This window comes from Nilaparvata lugens, chromosome 6 (assembly GCF_014356525.2).
Source record: "Nilaparvata lugens isolate BPH chromosome 6, ASM1435652v1, whole genome shotgun sequence".
Lineage (NCBI taxonomy): Eukaryota > Metazoa > Arthropoda > Insecta > Hemiptera > Delphacidae > Nilaparvata > Nilaparvata lugens.
In genome coordinates, this window is record NC_052509.1 from 17,557,365 (window position 1) to 17,576,400 (window position 19,036).

A 19,036-nucleotide genomic window follows, 5' to 3' on the forward strand; every position below is an offset into this window, starting at 1 on the left:
AGTAGATCCATCTTTTTGAAATGGTCTTCTTTGATTTGGTTCACGTGAAATTGATCAGGATTAAAATTTAACCGGCTTTTGTGCAACCGGGCCTTTGTGAGGGAAATTTTTGCATTACTCTGGGAATAAATCTCAATTTACTGTGATTAGATAGAATATTTCTGTATGAACTATGAATGTTATTATAATTTCTTCTTTCGTAATAATTTTTTCATGCTTATGTACTCCAGAGCGAAGCTAGGTCCCAGATATTTATTTTTATAAAAATCTTTAGCATAGAATAAGTTTGTCAAGTACAGAGCACAGCATCACTTTTGACGTTACTGATTTTCAAATACATATTTCAATCTCTTTTTTCCAGACTGGACACATAAGGACATCAAGCGGCAGTTTCTTCATAGAACCGGCTGAGAAGTGGCTCGAGAATCACACAGATTCAGTCATTCACCGGCTCTACAGGATACCTTCGCCGCCGTTTATGCAAGAGCAGCATCAACCTGAACCTCACTGTGGTTTAGACGGTAAGCTCCAATTAATTTTTCAGCTCTTAATTAATTAGTTCCAACTCCAATTATTATGACTTCAGAAAACATGATCACTTCATTTTATTGAATGAGGTGTCAATACTAAGGAATAGTAGTAATAATTTATAGGATATATCGATGCTATTTATGAGGATTGCTGAGAGTTCAAAGTGAATGCATCTATCTGAGGGAAAATTTTTCTATTGTAGTGAAAACAATTTATTTTTTTATTGAAATTACTTCGTTCCAATCACGAAAATCTTCACTAATGCTGGGTTTTCGTTTGTGCGTAAATGCCGTCGTAAATAACGACAGGGTGAGAATCTCAGATTGGGTAGATTTCAATTTGTCTAAATGACCTAGAAGATTATGTTCAATTATGCTTTAATGGGGGAGGTTGAGGTTATGCTTTCAAATGGCAATATGTTGATAGTATTAGAAATGTTTTGATTCTTGAATAATAAATACAAATGATGAAAAGTTATTTGATCAGCTGTTTTAGCACACTAGAAATTTGGACAATATGACTGTCAACAATGTTTGTCGTCGTCGACTGCAGAAGTTTACGCACAAACGAAAATGTACCTTTATATGGGTAACTGATAAACATTGACACCACGAAAACTCAACTTAATTCCTAATGAAACAAACTCTGTAGTGCTAGTACGATTTGGAACAAAGATATGGAGTGATATTCCACAGTTTGTACAAGTACAAACAAACTCATTCATTTCTGTTGCCCTGTCTGGAAATACAATTGAACTAGTATTCTATGGTGTTCCTATATTCTTGTCGAATTTCAACTACAAGAGTCTCCACGTATATGTATTCCATTATCTAAGTGGACAAAACCCACGCTAGTAAGTCAGTTTTCAAGTACAAGAGTTGAGTACCTTCACAGCAGAGCGACACGCTACGGCTAGCAATTTCGATTACGCCAATGTACTATTGCAAATATATCAACAACACTACTTTGATTCTCTTTCACCCACTCTTTCTCTGAGTTCAAATTACTCGTTTCGTTTTTCCTTTCTGTCTGTAGCCTACTCCCTTTTTTATTTCACACATTCGTTTACAATCTTTATTCATATTTCTGTCCAATAAGTTTATTCATCTTTTCATAAAGATCCTCATTTATTTATTTCTCATTTATCATCCTTCCTCGTTCATTTATCCTTAACCTTCGCTCCTCTACTCTTCTCGTATCATCGTCTTCTTTCCGTCACTTCCTTCTTCCTCTATCATGCAACATTTTTTTCTATTTTCTTCCCTCTCTTGAAATTATCTGTTCTTGTCCTCTTTCCATATTCTTCCAATTATTTCTTCTGTACGTTCTTTTTTTTGTTCCTCCTCCATATTCTTGTATTTTGTTATTGTTCGCTTCTATACATGTCTTCTTATTCTCCCTCCTGCTTCTCTACTTTCCAACGTCCTCCATCCCAACTTATTCCTCCTTTTCTTGTTAGTTTTCTATCAGTTACTTTTTATTTCTCCTTTCATTGGTTTTATATCTCATTTCAAACTCATTATCACTATTTTCCTCCATCTTCCTTGTTCATCATCTTCTTCTCAATCATTTCTTTTTGTAATTCTGTCTTCTTGCTATTTTTGTAAAACCTCTTTCTCACTTCTCCCACCGTATCTGGTATTTATTTCCTTTCTCTTCTTTATCCTTTTATTCTCATTGAAATTACTCTTGTATCCTTCTCCTCCTTCTCCGACTTGTATTTCCTCCTTTTTCGAACTATCAATTCCTTGCTAATTCTCGGGGGCCTCCGCCCCCTTATTCTATCACACTGCTTCATCATCTTCTCTTGCGCTTTTTTCCTATCCTCTCGTTGATCCTTCTTACCTCCTGCTTGTTATTCTCCTTCTTATCCCTCCTATCTCACGCAAATCTCTTATTCTCCTTCATTTTTACTTCTCCTCCTTCCACATCATATCTTCCTCTCCTTTATCTATTCTCACATTTTATCTCTCCGACACTCGAACCCTCTCATTGCAGTATATTTGTGCTGTCATCTACCTTGTGGTTGATAAGGACTAGCTCAACTAGACACACCCACAGCTAATAGAGCCGCCTCCACACCTCAGGGATGATGAACAGTGCTGAAACCTGACCACTGCCCCAGGAGGGGACACCCACATACTAGCACCACTATATCGACCACTTTAGGACCACTAGGACTATTATATCGGGACTTCTTAGCACTTGGCCCAATACAACTCAACTCACCCGAATATCTTGGTCTGATCAATTATTGTAGCAATTAAAAGTCGGTCCCTTTCGGCAGAGTACTACTGCAACTTCTCATTTCATTTCTTCATCATTCTCTTCTTATTCCTCCTCCTCGGCATCTCCTTGTTATCCTCCCTCCCTTCTATATAATAAAATAAAGGAAAGAATTGGCTTATACACGTAAGGGATATGAAATTCACCAATGACGCATCATCTCGTCTGAACTACTGGACTGATTAAATTGAAATTTTACATGTGGATTCTTAATTTACCGGGGATGGTTATTCATAGGCCTATTTTAAATTCTTCGAGATTTCAAAAGATCAAGTTTTCAGTTTGTCACGTTTTTAATTAGACCCTTGCGGAGCACGCGTTACCTGCTAGTCTGCAATATTCTATTACAAATATATTTAGGTGACTTTGTTGGTGAACTTCAAGTTTTATGAAATCTTATAACTTATCAACTTTGGTATTTATTTAATCATCCATTTATTAGAGCAAACAATACAATATTTGGAAAAGAGAAAACAAGCTATGGTATCACTGTTATTTTTTAGTTCTCTTTATTTCGATATAGCTGAGATTATGTTAGAACTTTCTGTTATAGAATAGTTGGAGATTTATAGATGATTAAAGCTCATAAAACCTTCATAAAAAATGCATGATTCCTAAATCGTAGGAGACAGCATGCAACATGAGAAATAGCTGATGAAAGATGACAATGGACCAATCGAATAGTACTAGATAGAAAAATAGCTTGATAGAATAATCCTTCGAAGAGCAATAGCAATTATAAATACTGTCACTTGATGTTTGTATAATCGAAAATTGGTAAAGTTCTCCACGGAATTGCAGTGAATACTAGATGTTGTTATTTGCTTCTTCTAGATACAAGGGAAAAATGTGAAAATATTTGATAAACTGAATAATATTTCACTTTATAATATTTCGATTCAGGGAACTCGCGGGTAAGAGATTCTGAGGTTAGTTGAAGAGAGAGTAGAGTTACTGGAGATACGTTTGAACACGGATGGGGAATTTTTAGATCATTACGAGCAACCACCAACATATGGGAAGGTGAATTTTTACATTGACCTTATAACAAAAATAAGGTTACATTGACTATATTGACAAATCCAGATACCCCTTCCATAGGCGGTCGGTGTATGATACCGACCATGGAATGAAATGGAATGGAATGAGATTAAATTGAATCCAACCAATGAATGAAACATCAATACTACTTTTAGAAACATATAGAAGCTGCTGGAGTTATCTAAACTGCAGCAGCATTATTAGTGTAGGTCCACTATCTTCAGGAAAAGATCACAAATCCATGGATCTAAATCACTGACTAAAAGAAAACCACAAATTCATGAATCTCAATCACTAACTAAAACAAGATCACAAATCCTACCATCTCGGCCATCACTGGCCAAAAGAAGACCACGATTTCCAATAATAATGACACAGCATCCGAAATCGAATCTGAAATCGACAACCTGTTGCAAATAACGAGAAAACAAAGATGTCTGCCTTGGTGGGTACTAGTCAGATTTGATTTACAATGTCAGCATTCCTTACATGTTACGTACTTCTTTTTCATTTAAACATTGCTGACAGTATGGAGTGAATTTTACCATAGAGCCCTTGAGAGACGTGTGCAGTTAACGACCTAGCATTCAGTGTATAGCATTATAGCATGCGGCATAACAGTATACAGCCGAAATGTTGCATCGTGTGGGATACCAGGTGTATCAGATCTGTGGATAATAAGGCTGTAGCCAATAAGTAAACATAATTTATTGGCAGTCGGTATGTGTCTATAGTCAGATTCACCCCATACGGTCAGCATTGGATTAATGAGAAGCATTGATTTTATATATAATGAACGCTGTCAGTTTGAAGTTAGTCTCACTACATAGCATATTATAAAAAACTGTGTCTCAACTATATCTTCCAATATATTTATATATTATTGACTGTTTATATTTCTCCCATTACAATGTATATTTATATAATCGTTTCTCTATTTTCATGTATGAATAATCCTCCTCATACATCTGTATAGTATGTGCTATCGTCTAATATGTGTATATATGTTCGTTTATTTTTCCATCCTCCCAATATATTTATATATCCCCGATTATATACCTCCAAATCTCCGATTATATCTATTTATCTTCTGTTATTGTAACTGTGTACATGTACTCTATATTCATATTTTAGTAAGCTATCAGAAGACGTATTAGGTTATGTTGCCTGGGGGCATGTCTGCCTTGTTCATTCTCCTCATAATACTTCTGTTAACCCCCCTATTAGGGGGTCTCTTTTGGCGATAGGATCTGGTATTAGGTTGAACCGAGCGAGCCGACCCCATTGATTACTACCTTCCCGGCCACGTCTCTGTCTCTGTCTGCGAATTTCGAGATCCGACAGTGCGAATTCATTCCCGTGAGATAGATAGACGGTGTTTGAAGAGTTTTGCAAATAATTTGGCATTTTGGATAGGATGTACTCCTTGCAAGATAGACTATATGAATATAAACATGTTGTATATTATGCTTTAATTTGTAATTCTTGTGAAATCGTTCTAGGATTTTGAATAGTGTCAAAAGTCTTATGTTCTCGATTCAGAAAAAAAGTTTATCTCATGCAAAGCAGAATTCTTCTTAGCTTTGGACGATTTTCACTCACAGCTGGGAATCAAACTTTGGAATATATTGTTCGATGTTCAATTAATCCATTTCATGTTTACTGTTGTATTTTTGAGTATGTTTCTTTTTGGTGTATTTCATATGCAAGTGCCCACTCCTAACGTTTTTTATGGCAAATGAAGATGGTAGAAAAGCAAGGATTTCGGAAGAATATTGATACGATTGAGATTATTAAACTATCATCTCTGTTATGTCTCCGACTGAAAATTATTCAAGTAACAATGATATTTCAAATCAAGAATCTATAAATAACATCGATCAAAACATACTACATTGATAAACAAATTCTGCATGAGTGTAAAAAGAAATACCGATAAAACGCTGATAAAAATAGAAAATAATAAATCATTTACTCATTTTTTGTATTTACCTTGTCAGAAGTTTGGAGATGACGCAAAGCAAGTTCAAAAGACACATAGACAGCTCGACGCCAAAAGTAAGGTAGAAAAAGATAGAACAAACGTGGCGATAAATGAAGAGAGATAGAGTACAGGAAAATAACTGGTCATCATGACTCGTGTTCCTTTTTCGAACATGTTAAAAAAGAAGAAGATTCTCCAAACATGAGCAAAGTATACAGCAATCTTCAAATGATTGCAATCTGCTAACACAAGTTTGAAGATTCATGTTCCAGTCTGCAACATGTATTTGGAAGTATCAAATACTCGTATATAGCTCAACACAAAATGTGATTTGATCTGATACTAATGAAAAAAATCCAGTTCAATACACTGATAAGATGTATTTGACAACTTTAGGTCATTGTTACAAAGAGCTACTAACTGATATTAAACAGTAATGATTTATTTGTACATTGTATAATTCACATTTGTCTATTCAATGATCAGAACGATATTCTCATATATACATTTCATGTTCATTGACATTAGCTTTTAAGAAAATATTCTTCTATTTATTTATCCATTTACATTAACCAATTCACAAATCAAATACATGATTAGAAAAGGACCAACAGGCCTAGCCCAAAACTGGTCCCTTTCCGAATTTTGATAGTAGTAAGTCAATGGGCCATATGAATAAAGTTGAGCATTTGCTTATACTTCTAAAATATAGAGCATTTGCTTCATTTTCTATGAATAAACGTGAGCAAAACCTTTTGCTCATGCTCAACAAGATACTAGTTTGAGCATTTGCTCAAAAGTAAAAGCTTTTGCTCAAAATTGTATGAATAAACTAGAGCATTTGCTCAATTTTTGAAGCAAATGCTTAAAAAAGGTGAGTCTAGTCTAGAGCAGCTTATCACCTTTTGCTCATAGTAAAATGGCTAAACTAATTCGTATGAGGAGGAGGAAACTATACCAGATACGATCACAACCAATAGTTGGGAACTATAAAACTCTTTTAGATTCAACCATGATATATATCACCATTATCCCTACAAAAGAATAAATACAAAAGATAGCTACCTGTTACTGTATAAAGATAGCCATCACAAAATAGGAAATAGGCATTTAAGGAGATGAGAGTGTAGACGATTATAAGAAGGCTATTGATATTATAAGAATATGCTGAAGATTATTATAAAGATGACATTTTTCACGCTATTATTCCAAAATTCTAAACTCAACTAACCTAAAACTCTATTCATAATCATAAATAGAAAACAGAGCAGACGTCGCAAACACAAGCGGTGCACCTTACTTGCATATTTAGCGCTTCCGTAAGCTATAAAAACAAAAAAGGCTACAAAAGCGAATCAGCTGATGAAAAATCTTTAAAATACGTGAGAATTTGCTCCAGAGTTCAGGAGCATAAGGTAAGAGTATAAGATAAAGCTTATTCATATAAAAATGAGCAAATGCTTTTGCTTCTACCTTTTGCTCATGAGCAAAACCTTATGCTCCATGCTCTTGCTCATGAGCATTTGCTCTGGTTTTATTCATATGGGCCAATGTCTGAAAGGTAGGTTATGCAGCTTCACTTTGAATCAAATTCCGAGTCCAGAAATATACAAACCAAAATTTAGAATTCAATTAGATTGAAAACCGAAAAAAATAAAAATATTGCACCAAACTGTAAACTGTAAAGTTCTCAAAACTTGAAAACATTGAATTATTTTAAAAATTAGAAACCAAAAAACAAAACCAAACTCACTCTATACTCTATTAAATATAATATAAAGCTGAAGCAATTTAAAAGACTTTTTAATCTGCGATTTTTTTACCAATATTGTTCATCTCCATTCAAATATCAAGAGAGAAGAGACAATAATGCTTATTAATATTATTCTTACATTCATCATTCATCTAACTATTCTTTAATTGATCATTCTCATTCATTCGATGATGAGATTTCATTCAACTTCATAGCTCGATACAAGTGTCTATGAACATGCATTATAGTTTCTTCCTGATAATTAATTCGGAATGTCTTCAATTTTTATTCAAATTATCAATTGTAAATAATCATCATGTTTGACTTACCAAATCGCATCTTCACATTGTGCCATTTCCGGGTCTATTATAAAAGACTCACGTGTTTGTTTCCATACTATTAAGATTCAATTAAAGTGTCAGCATTTCTTATAAATAGCATTAATGCTTCCTATTCAAAAACACAGCTGATAGTTCAAAGTGAGCTCCACCATACACAGACTCACATTGATCCATCAGCTTTTTGTATGAACTAAACCTTCGATTATCATACAATAAAAGCTGACAGCTTACAGTGAATCTCACTTTAACCACCTCACATGTCATGATGTGACTCCCCACCCTTCAGGCTACTAAATGGTCACATGACCTTGCCACTGACATCCCAGCAATGGTCATGAAATCGTGTGGGCGATGGGCGAGCAACCACTATAACTCATACAGTTTATATACCTACTGTTTACATTCATGTATTAAGGAGATTCATAACACTATATATCTACCGCTAAACGTGGCTAAATATCCCATATTATTTAAATGATTCACCGCCTTATCGCGCCTGGAAACTTATTCCATAGTGAGATTTAGTTAGAACTGTCAGCCTTCCTCATATACAACACAAATGCTTCCCATTAGACCAATGCAGACAGTTTGAAATGTATCTCACTACATTTTCATATCACTTCATATCTTGCGTATCATTTGGTTTAACGAGATGTCTTCTGTATTTGTCCAAGTGGTAATTGTTATTAGTGAATATTAAAATTGAATTTTGATATCACGATTATCCTTGATAATTTTCCTGTGTGGTAGTGTTAAAACAAAACTGAGTAGAGTCTTGAAGGCTTCGATAAAACAAAAAGTGCTAAAGCTTGCTCTCAGATGGATTTTCAATTGACGAAATGAATTCTGAATAGTTATTGCGTCATTATGTGGAGGCTGGTTTTTTATGAGGTAATCTTTTTCTAGATGATGATTATTGATTCTTGATTTGGATGACTTGAGCCAAAACAGGTTGTTCTCAAGTTCTTAAGTCAGTAACCTACTAATTGATTTTCCCTCAATTTTATCCTCTCCCAGATCATTATCGTGAAGTCTTGTGAATGATTTATCAATGTACTATATCCATATTATTGTTCGAAATTAAATTTATTTCCCTTCCAACATAGAAACGCAGGTATGGTACAGTCTAGTAAGGGTGGAACATTATTAAAAAAGGTGCATTAATGGTGTAAACGACACATCATCGTCAAATATCACTGAATACTTGATTAATTAATCTTAAGGCATCATTATCACGAGTTTAACTGATTTGGAGTAAGAGGTTGAGGACAAGAGGAAATTGAGAATTAGCAAAAATCATTACAATCATCATTCTAATATAGGCATCATTAGTATGATGATTGTAATGATTTTTGTTAATTCAAATTCAAATCTTTTTATTTGTCCCAAAAACATAATTACAATGACAAAAATGGTTATAAATGAAAAAAGTAAAATACAATATAAAATGAAAAAGACAAATACCATTAATAGGATTATACATAACTATATTAAAAACGGGAAGTCCCTGAAAGGTTCGAGGAACCTGAGCGCAGAGGCCGAGTGTTCAATGCTTAACAGTACATGAAAATAATAATGGGATATTATTAAGAAATAGGGAAAAGAAAAAGTGAGTGAGGAAGGGAAGAGAAAGAGAGATATTATTCAAGCTGAATAATATCAATATTTAGTTTTAAAAGATCTGAACTCAAAAATCTGCTTTGTGGAAGTTTTTGGACTGAACATTTTGCGAAGTGAAGAACTAATAGACTTTACATATTTTTAATTATGTATATAACCTTATCTAAATTAGGGAGAGGAATAGCACAAAGTTACATAATTTTTTCTCTTCCTACCATTTTAATGAAGTACTTATTGTAAGAATAATTGAGAATAATTTCTCATTCCATAAATTTAGGCCCATCCCAAGAGCCTCACTATCTGATCAAATATTTGGACTAGGATGTTTGACCATCTTTCATCAAATTTGATTCCCTATTAGACCATTGTTGAATCTTCAAATCAAAAATCTTGGACCAAATATTTTACCGTCTAGAATATATATATGCTCTATCTCTAAGTAATGATAACGAAAACGAGTGATATAATCTCATGAGAAAATCTCATCCTCGACGACCAAAAATATATTATAACTCCAAATATCACCTATCAACACAAGCTATAATGTCCTTGGTACAGTCAACCAATCTTAATCTTATTCTTACTTCAACCTCTAATACTTATTCACTGGAAGTCGTGGTGGGGGGGGGGGGGGAGCGCGAGCGCATTTGGCTAAGTGGCCATTCACAAATTACAGTAATAAAATGAGAATTCCCGGTGTGTAAAATCTGAACGAAAATATCATCTGCAGGCGATGTAATATCAGTGTTAGTGTTGTATTAATGTTTAGTCTGCAGTGCTAGTTTACACCACGAGCTGCACAAGCAGAAGGTAAAAGCATCTTTCTTACAAGTTTGAAAAGATTAACGAATGCTTTTAACCTTGTCCTTCACATCAAACGGAGTCGCCTTCAAACAGTTAAATTCAGATCTTCTTCTACTTCTCATTCTTCTTCTTCTTCTTCTTCTTCTCCTTCTTCTTCTTCTTTTCTTCTTTTTCCTCTTCTCCTCCCTCACCACTATTATTATTATTTCTCTTCTTCTTTTCCCTTCTTCTTCTCCTCCCCCCTCCTCCTCCTCTTCCTCCTTCCTTCCTTCCTTGTGTTACACCCTCACCTATTCCTATTCTTTCAATCATACTCCTTCTTTTTCTCCTTCTTTGCGATCTCCTCTACTCTTCCTCCTTCTCCTTTACTTCTCCTCTACTTCTCCTCTACTTCTCCTTCTTCTACTCTTTCTCCTCCTTTTACTCCTTCTCCTCCTTCACCACCTACTCCTTCTCTTCCTTCTACTCATCTCCACCTTCCACTCCTCCTTCTCCACCTACTCCTTCTCTTCCTTCTACTCATCTCCACCTTCCACTCCTCCCCCTCTTCCTCTTCCAAATCCTCTTTCTCCTCTTCTTCCTCCTCCTCCTCCTCCTCCTTCTTCTCCTCTATGATATTTTTTCTAAATAATATGCCACTCATATCACCTCACACGTTTCAGAATGGATCTCATACTTTTTGTTTCAAGTTTCCATCACTTTTTGATTCGTTTTTGTGATCGGAATATGTTCAAAAGCCATTCAGGTTGTCTGCATTCCAATCACAATCAGAAATATCCTGAAACTCGATTAAAGTGCTCAAGTGGGATCCACTTTGATCTGTCAGCATCCCTTATAAATAACATCAATACCTTTCATTCAACCGATGCCGACAGTTTAAAGTGAATCTCTCAACTCCTCGCTGCCCGAGGCTTATTGTGGAATTGGTTTGTCTAATCTGTGACGTCCACGTTGATAGGTGGAGGTGTTTAAATTCGATTTGAGTTTGGATTGATCGCAGCCTGAAGATATAAAATATTTACTTCCATTCATGATGTTATTATTTCTCCACGATAAAAGTTCAAGGGAATAGGTCCTAAGTGAGACCATTAATCCCATTAGTTATCTCATAAACTCAATTTCTATTCTCGAAACCATCTTTGAACATTTATTCTTGATCCTACCTACACTGCAAAAATAACAAACCATACTATAAAATATGAACTACTATGATATTAATACACATCGTATATGTCACGATACATACATATATTAGGTTAATATTCCCAGTTTATTCTCGAAAATGATTAAATTGCTGGTTTAATAACTCAGTTTTTACATTTTTGTTATTTCCGTCATTCCTAGACCCCTATGCGAATACTCAGTTGAAACGGAGAAATATCAGCTGCTCGTTTAAGCACTGAATGATAATATATCATGATAATTAATATTAATGCAACCATATCTACAAGTGAACGGGGTTTAGCGTTAATGTAGATGGTAAAGTAAAAGTAAATTCGTATGGGTTTGTTGGTGGGGAGTCCCTTGCGGGAAGGTCCCACCGCCTGAATATATAATTTAAGCCGTCAATGGGCCGACTGTCATCTTCAGTCGGGACCGACAGTTAACGTGGCCATCCGATAACACGGGAGTGATCTGGTTAAAAAATTTTGGTGTGAGTGGGATCGAACCCGGGATCTCTATGCTGCTACGCAAGCACTCTATCCACTAGACCACGGATCACTCAATCCAATGTAGATGGTGCATATGGAGCTTATTCAGTTTGTAATTTTAGTTTGTTGGGCTACAAACTACATTTGAAATGATAATAAATTGAACAAATTTTATTTTAAACGAAAACAAATTCTTCCTACTCATCCTAAACTGATCCTGGATATAATGATGTCTCATTTCTCATCCTTGATGCAGGCCTACAGCTGTATATTCCAATTGTTTTAGTTCTTCTCGACAAGGGAATTTCAAGGAAAATGTCATCATTTTCCTTCGATAATGAATTTATTGCTAAATACAAGAAATATTTTTACAAACAAAATAATCATTAAATGACAATAGTTTTTGGCGTAAATGGAAAAAAGAAGCCTTGAGCTCCCTCCAGCCACGAGTTCTAAAAATAAGAAATACATTTTTTTAATCTAATAACAGGAATACAAATGATAAGAATCAGTTTCAGTCAAATTTTGTAGTAGTTTTGTAATCAAGGCTCAAAACTTCGAAAAATGAATAAAAATAATCACAGGCTCCTTCACTAAGGAGTGGCATAACATCTACTTTGTTCCCTTCCGCCAGTGCGTAACCATTAAACCTCCAAGATACTAATCCTATTATAACACCTCTCCTATGATAGCAAGGTACGTCTTAGTGCCTATATATAATTAATATGAATTGAAATACCCATTACAGAAGTTACGTATATAGAAGCAACAAAGCGGGTTGTTCAAAATTTAGTGAGACCCACTACTTACTGGCAGTGTTAGTTGCATGGGAAGCATTGATGCTGTATAAAAGGAAAGCTGACAAATCCAGGTAAATCTCAGTATAGCGACCGCAGATGTTATAACAGGTCTTGTGGTCCAAGCGACGTTGTATACCTATGTACATGGATATAAATCCTGCTGTCCGGTATGCAGTTTATATCTATAGTGCGAAGCCAGTTTTGTCAGTCAAGTTCAAGTGAAATCCATCTAGCCTTCTAGACTGCGTGGCTCCGACTAGCCAACCAACAACGAACCAGTCAAGTCAACCCAGCTTTGCCGCGTCAAGTCAAGGCATCTCTCTTTTCCTACTCAATCTTCACGTATCATCAGCTCTGACACTCCTAAAGAGATTCTCCTTGAGAGAGATTCATTTCACACTGTCAGCTTCGGTTTAATGGGAAGCAATGATGCAGACATTCATAAGGAATAATTTATTTATCTATTTATTAAATAGAGACAAAATACATAATTATATTATATTGGAAATAAAAAACTACAGGCTTAATAGATGAGAGAATTAACAACGAATCTAGATCATTCGTATTGAACTTTCATCATTGATTGAATAAGAAGCATCGACGTTTTTCATGAGAAATACACCTAGGACTATGCAAAAATAACAAATCATACTATAAAATATGAACTACTATGATATTAATACACATCGTATATGTCACGATACATACATATATTAGGTTAATATTCCCAGTTTATTCTCGAAAATTATTAAATTGCTGGTTCAATATCTCAGTTTTTACATTTTTTGTTATATTGCTGTCATTCCTAGGCCCCTATGCGAATACTCAGTTGAAACGGAGAAATATCAGCTGCTCGTTTAAGCACTGAATGATAATATATCATGATAAATATATTAATGCAACCATATCTACAAGTGAACGGGGTTTAGCGTTAATGTAGATGGTAAAGTAAAAGTAAATTCGTATGGGTTTTGTTGGTGGGGAGTCCCTTGCGGGAAGGTCCCACCGCCTGAATATATAATTTAAGCCGTCAATGGGCCGACTGTCATACTTCAGTCGGGACCGACAGTTTAACGTGGCCATCCGATAACACGGGAGTGATCTGGTTAAAAACTTTTTGGTTGTGAGTGGGATCGAACCCGGGATCTCTATGCTGCTACGCAAGCACTCTATCCACTAGACCACGGATCACTCCAATCCAATGTAGATGGTGCATATGGAGCTTATTCAGTTTGTAATTTTAGTTTGTTGGGCTACAAACTACATTTGAAATGATAATAAATTGAACAAATTTTATTTTAAACGAAAACAAATTCTTCCTACTCATCCTAAAAAGCTGATCCTGGATATAATGATGTCTCATTTCTCATCCTTGATGCAGGCCTACAGCTGTATATTCCAATTGTTTTAGTTCTTCTCGACAAGGGAATATTTCAAGGAAAATATCATCATTTTCCTTCGATAATGAATTTATTGCTAAATACAAGAAATATTTTTACAAACAAAATAATCATTAAATGACAATAGTTTTTGGCGTAAATGGAAAAAAGAAGCCTTGAGCTCCCTCCAGCCACGAGTTCTAAAAATAAGAAATACATTTTTTTAATCTAAAACAGGAATACAAATGATAAGAATCAGTTTCAGTCAAATTTTGTAGTAGTTTTGTAATCAAGGCTCAAAACTTCGAAAAATGAATAAAAATAATCACAGGCTCCTTCACTAAGGAGTGGCATAACATCTACTTTGTTCCCTTCCGCCAGTGCGTAACCATTAAACCTCCAAGATACTAATCCTATTATAACACCTCTCCTATGATAGCAAGGTACGTCTTAGTGCCTATATATAATTTAATATGAATTGAAATACCCATTACAGAAGTTACGTATATAGAAGCAACAAAGCGGGTTGTTCAAAATTTAGTGAGAACCACTACTTACTGGCAGTGTTAGTTGCATGGGAAGCATTGATGCTGTATAAAAGGAGAGCTGACAAATCCAGGTAAATCTCAGTATAGCGACCGCAGATGTTATAACAGGTCTTGTGGTCCAAGCGACGTTGTATACCTATGTACATGGATATAAATCCTGCTGTCCGGTATGCAGTTTATATCTATAGTGCGAAGCCAGTTTTGTCAGTCAAGTTCAAGTGAAATCCATCTAGCCTTCTAGACTGCGTGGCTCCGACTAGCCAACCAACCAACCAACCAGTCAAGTCAACCCAGCTTTGCCGCGTCAAGTCAAGGCATCTCTCTTTTCCTACTCAATCTTCACGTATCATCAGCTCTGACACTCCTAAAGAGATTCTCCTTGAGAGAGATTCATTTCACACTGTCAGCTTCGGTTGAATGGGGAGCAATGATGCAGACATTCATAAGGAATAATTAATTTATTTATTTATCAAATAGAGACAAAAATACATAATTATATTATTATTGGAAATAAAAACAACAGGCTTAATAGATGAGAGAATTAACAACGAATCTAGATCATTCATATTGAACTTTCATCATTGATTGAATAAGAAGCATCAACGTTTTTCATGAGAAATACACCTAGGACTATGAAAAAATGAACTGAGACTATGAAAAAATTAACAAGGACTATGAGAAAATGAACTAGGACTATGAAAAATGAACTAGGACTATGAAAAAATGAATCAAAGAACATTCATATTGAACTGTCAGCATTCGTTTAATGGGAAGCAGAGATGATATTTTTAAAAAATGTTAATAGTTGACATTATTTTGTTCTCACTATAGATGACGTTCGACCAACAAATTAATATGCGTTAAAGTTTTTGCTGTTCAGAACTCATTGTGTAGAGATTAGACTGGAGGTAGAACAATAATTTTAATCAAATTAGTAAGTCAAGTTGAACTGTTAATCTCAATATTCTGTTAATGTTTATTTTGTCAAGGATTTTGTTGGAATGGCTCGCTCTAGTCTTGTTTATCAAATGAACTGAATTCCTAGAAGAGAGAGAGAGAGATTGATTTATTTATTTATTAATTCATCGCATGCCAGGTCTTGAAAAACCTATTGCATTTATAACATTGCAATTATACATTGCGAAATTAAAAATAATAATAAATTGAAAATATTATTCTAAATATATACAAAAAAGAAAAATAATAAGTAAACTCAGTTAAAAGTGAATGAAGAATATAAAAGAGAGATAGAGAGTGAGAGATTAATTGATTGATTATTTGCCTTTATTAGGGCGGAGTTAGGACTCCTGGTCCTCTCTGCCACACAACCCTTTGAGAGAGAGTGTGAGTGAGAGTGAGAGGGGGAAAGTGAGAGAGAGGGAGAGAGAGGGAGAGAGAGGGAAATAAAAATCTGAAACTTATTGTGTAGACTGGATTGGACAGGATAATGTTGTCATTAACCAACGAGACTGTTGTTAGGCTCTTGATTTTTTTGTAGTGGGATAGGATAGATAACTCGTGTCGCTCGAGTCATTGTTTGGAGTAAACTAATAAATTGAAAAGCCAGATCAATTTTGTGGAGATGTGATTTATGATAATTAATATGTGGAGAGCTATCACAAATAATGAAGTAGTCCGCAATGGGGATGAGTTTATCCTGAGTAGAAAAAAGTAAGGAAAGCCCCATTCCTCATTTAGCTAAAAAAATATTTGAAAATTGAAGTTTAATTCAGTTAGGTGGTGGAGGAAGAAGAAGAGAGAATGTGAAAAGTGAATAAACTAAAGAATTGTTTCCTAAAAATAGGTGGAGATGCCAATGATAGAAACATCAATATTTAGACTCTCTTAAAATAGCTAACTGAATCTCAAATCATGAAAAATAGCTATCAATCTCTCACTCGTTACACTAGATTGACACAGAATCTTTGGTGTTTGAATTTTGAATTTTCTGCGATGATATCATGTTATGGAAGAGATTATAAGATGCATTCATCGATTCATCAATAATTAAGAGTTCATTCATAAGTATTGAACGTTTTTAAAGGACATTTTTCATGTTAAATTGAACATTTGAATCATTATCGAGACTTCGTCCTTGCGTTAATTTACAAGAGGATCAATAGCTGTTCCAATAATATTGTGAATATGTGATGTTTATATCAGTAAATAACACATGCTAAGTCAATGTTGGTGGAAAACATTACAGAATAAACAGATCCTCAATTTATTAACAACACGAGAATCCTCTTCAAAAAGGTTCATTGACCTCTGGAAAAATTGTGAGCTCTAAAATTTCGAACTTTTCTAAATATAGTTGTGAAGCAATAGCATGTTTTTCGGCGCAGGGTGGTTGGCAGGTGGCTTTAGGTCTAGTGGCCGAAACAATATAGATGCAGTCTGCCATAAAAAATAGCTATTCGAAGATAAGAAACACGCTTCTCTGCTTCTATTGTTTATACGCACATCATATTAGTCATATGGAGGCTGCAGAGGTCAAATATATAAGCTTTCGGGTATGTTGGAAGAATATATAAAGGGAGAAGAAACAAATAGAAGATGAAAGAAGAGAAGAAGAAGAATATAAAATAAGACAGTAATTATAGATGAAGAAGTTGAAAAGGAGAAATTTCATTTCAGTAATATTTGCAGTGGAGGAAAAATAAGGAAAAATATAGGAAACAGAGGTAGAGAAAGATTTGAGAGCATTGGAGAAGGACGAAGCGTATATGATAGGTCTAATAGGAAGATGAGAGATGAATTGGGAGAGAGAGAATAGGATAGAAAAAGGAAGATTGGAATGAGAAGAGAGATTGGATGAGAAATTCCTGATTGTGGGTGAATCAAGAAAAGCAAAAATTAGAAATTTACAGAAGAAATTGAAAATTAGAAGAGAAGGAAAAGTAGGGGAAAGACTGGGAGTAGAAATTCACACTAATAGGAAGATAGTAGGAAAAATACTATACTATGAGAAACTATAAGACAAGAGACTAAAGCCAGTTACAAACATCGATTTCTGGACACCGATTTTCTGTCGTCCTATATGATTTCCATCAGATCATACCAAGGTACCTAGAATTTATTCTAGGTAAATTGGATCAGACGGAACTTGATAAACATCATAATTATGTTTAATGTTATAGAATTTATAAGGACGGCAGAAAAATCGTACGACCGAAAATCGGTTCCTGTGTAGCTGCCTTTAGAGTATAGGGAAATACTAGAACAGCAATAATTGAAAAATATAGTTACTGTACGACTTGAATAAAATACGATGAACAAATATAGGTTTGAAAGCTAAGAGAAGTGAATTACCTGCTTCACAAAACAGTTCAAGAAAAAGTACATACTTCATGAAGGAGAAAATAAGAGATGAAAAGAAAACTCGTTGAATTTCAATGGTTATTGGAAGCAGAGGAGGAGAAAAATAACAAGAGAGAAGAACAAGAGGTGAAGAAGACACGTTCAAGAAGTGGAGAAGAAGGAGAAGAAAAACATTTAACTGTACTGGATTGACGCCAGGTTAAGTTCGATGAGTTTCTTGCATGCCACGTGCACTTGTTAGATGTTAGATGTTGGATGTTCGAACCCCCGCGGTGAGCGAATCTCATAAACATCCACAACATTAGAACTATCATTAACAAACTCTATGCGTGTGTGCATGTGCGTAAGCCTCAACTTCAAACTATCAGCATTGGTTATATAATGGCAAGCATTGGTTTCATTTTGTAAGGAATACTGACGGTTTATCGTGGATCTCAGTAGGCCTATGCCATTATGCGTGCGTTTCAATATTGCAACATCGTCATAACATTCTTGAGGTTAGTAATAGAAGTTCACTAAACAGCACGCGCCTGCTCTGAGCTGAAGCAGGCAGACTTGGTGGGAAAAAGATACGGCAGATAGTATAGGAACCATTACGGTATCAAGTGTATGGTACAGCTATTTCGGCAATATACTCGTAGAAGAATAGTGTTTGTTTATGAAAAATGATCATAGGTTCTGCCTGCCATCAAATTTAGAAGAAGGAGAAGGAGAAGGAAGAAAAGAGAAAAATAATTATTAGAAGTGAAGAGAAGTAGAATGAGATGCGAGAGAAGAGAAAAAGACGGAGAGACTCAATAAGAAAGTAAGTACTGTAGATGAAAATTAGGGAATAAGAATGGCGGAGAAAGTGAAAGAGAACATAGAAGATAGAAATAATGGAGAAGAATATTATGTGGAGATGCTGGAAAAGAAGAGGTGGGGAAGAAGAGAAATAAGAAGAAGAATAGAAGGAAGAAAGAGGAGAAGAAGGATG

At 35.0% G+C, this 19,036-nt stretch overlaps 1 protein-coding gene across 1 annotated transcript in view; it reads left to right on the forward strand.

Moving 5' to 3' along the window:
- Positions 1–19,036, forward strand: part of LOC111061139 (A disintegrin and metalloproteinase with thrombospondin motifs 9) — a 116,557-nt gene that overhangs the window by 42,714 nt on the left and 54,807 nt on the right. The window contains 1 exon segment of the mRNA XM_039431372.1: positions 362–521. Coding sequence (XP_039287306.1) covers positions 362–521 — 160 coding nt within the window.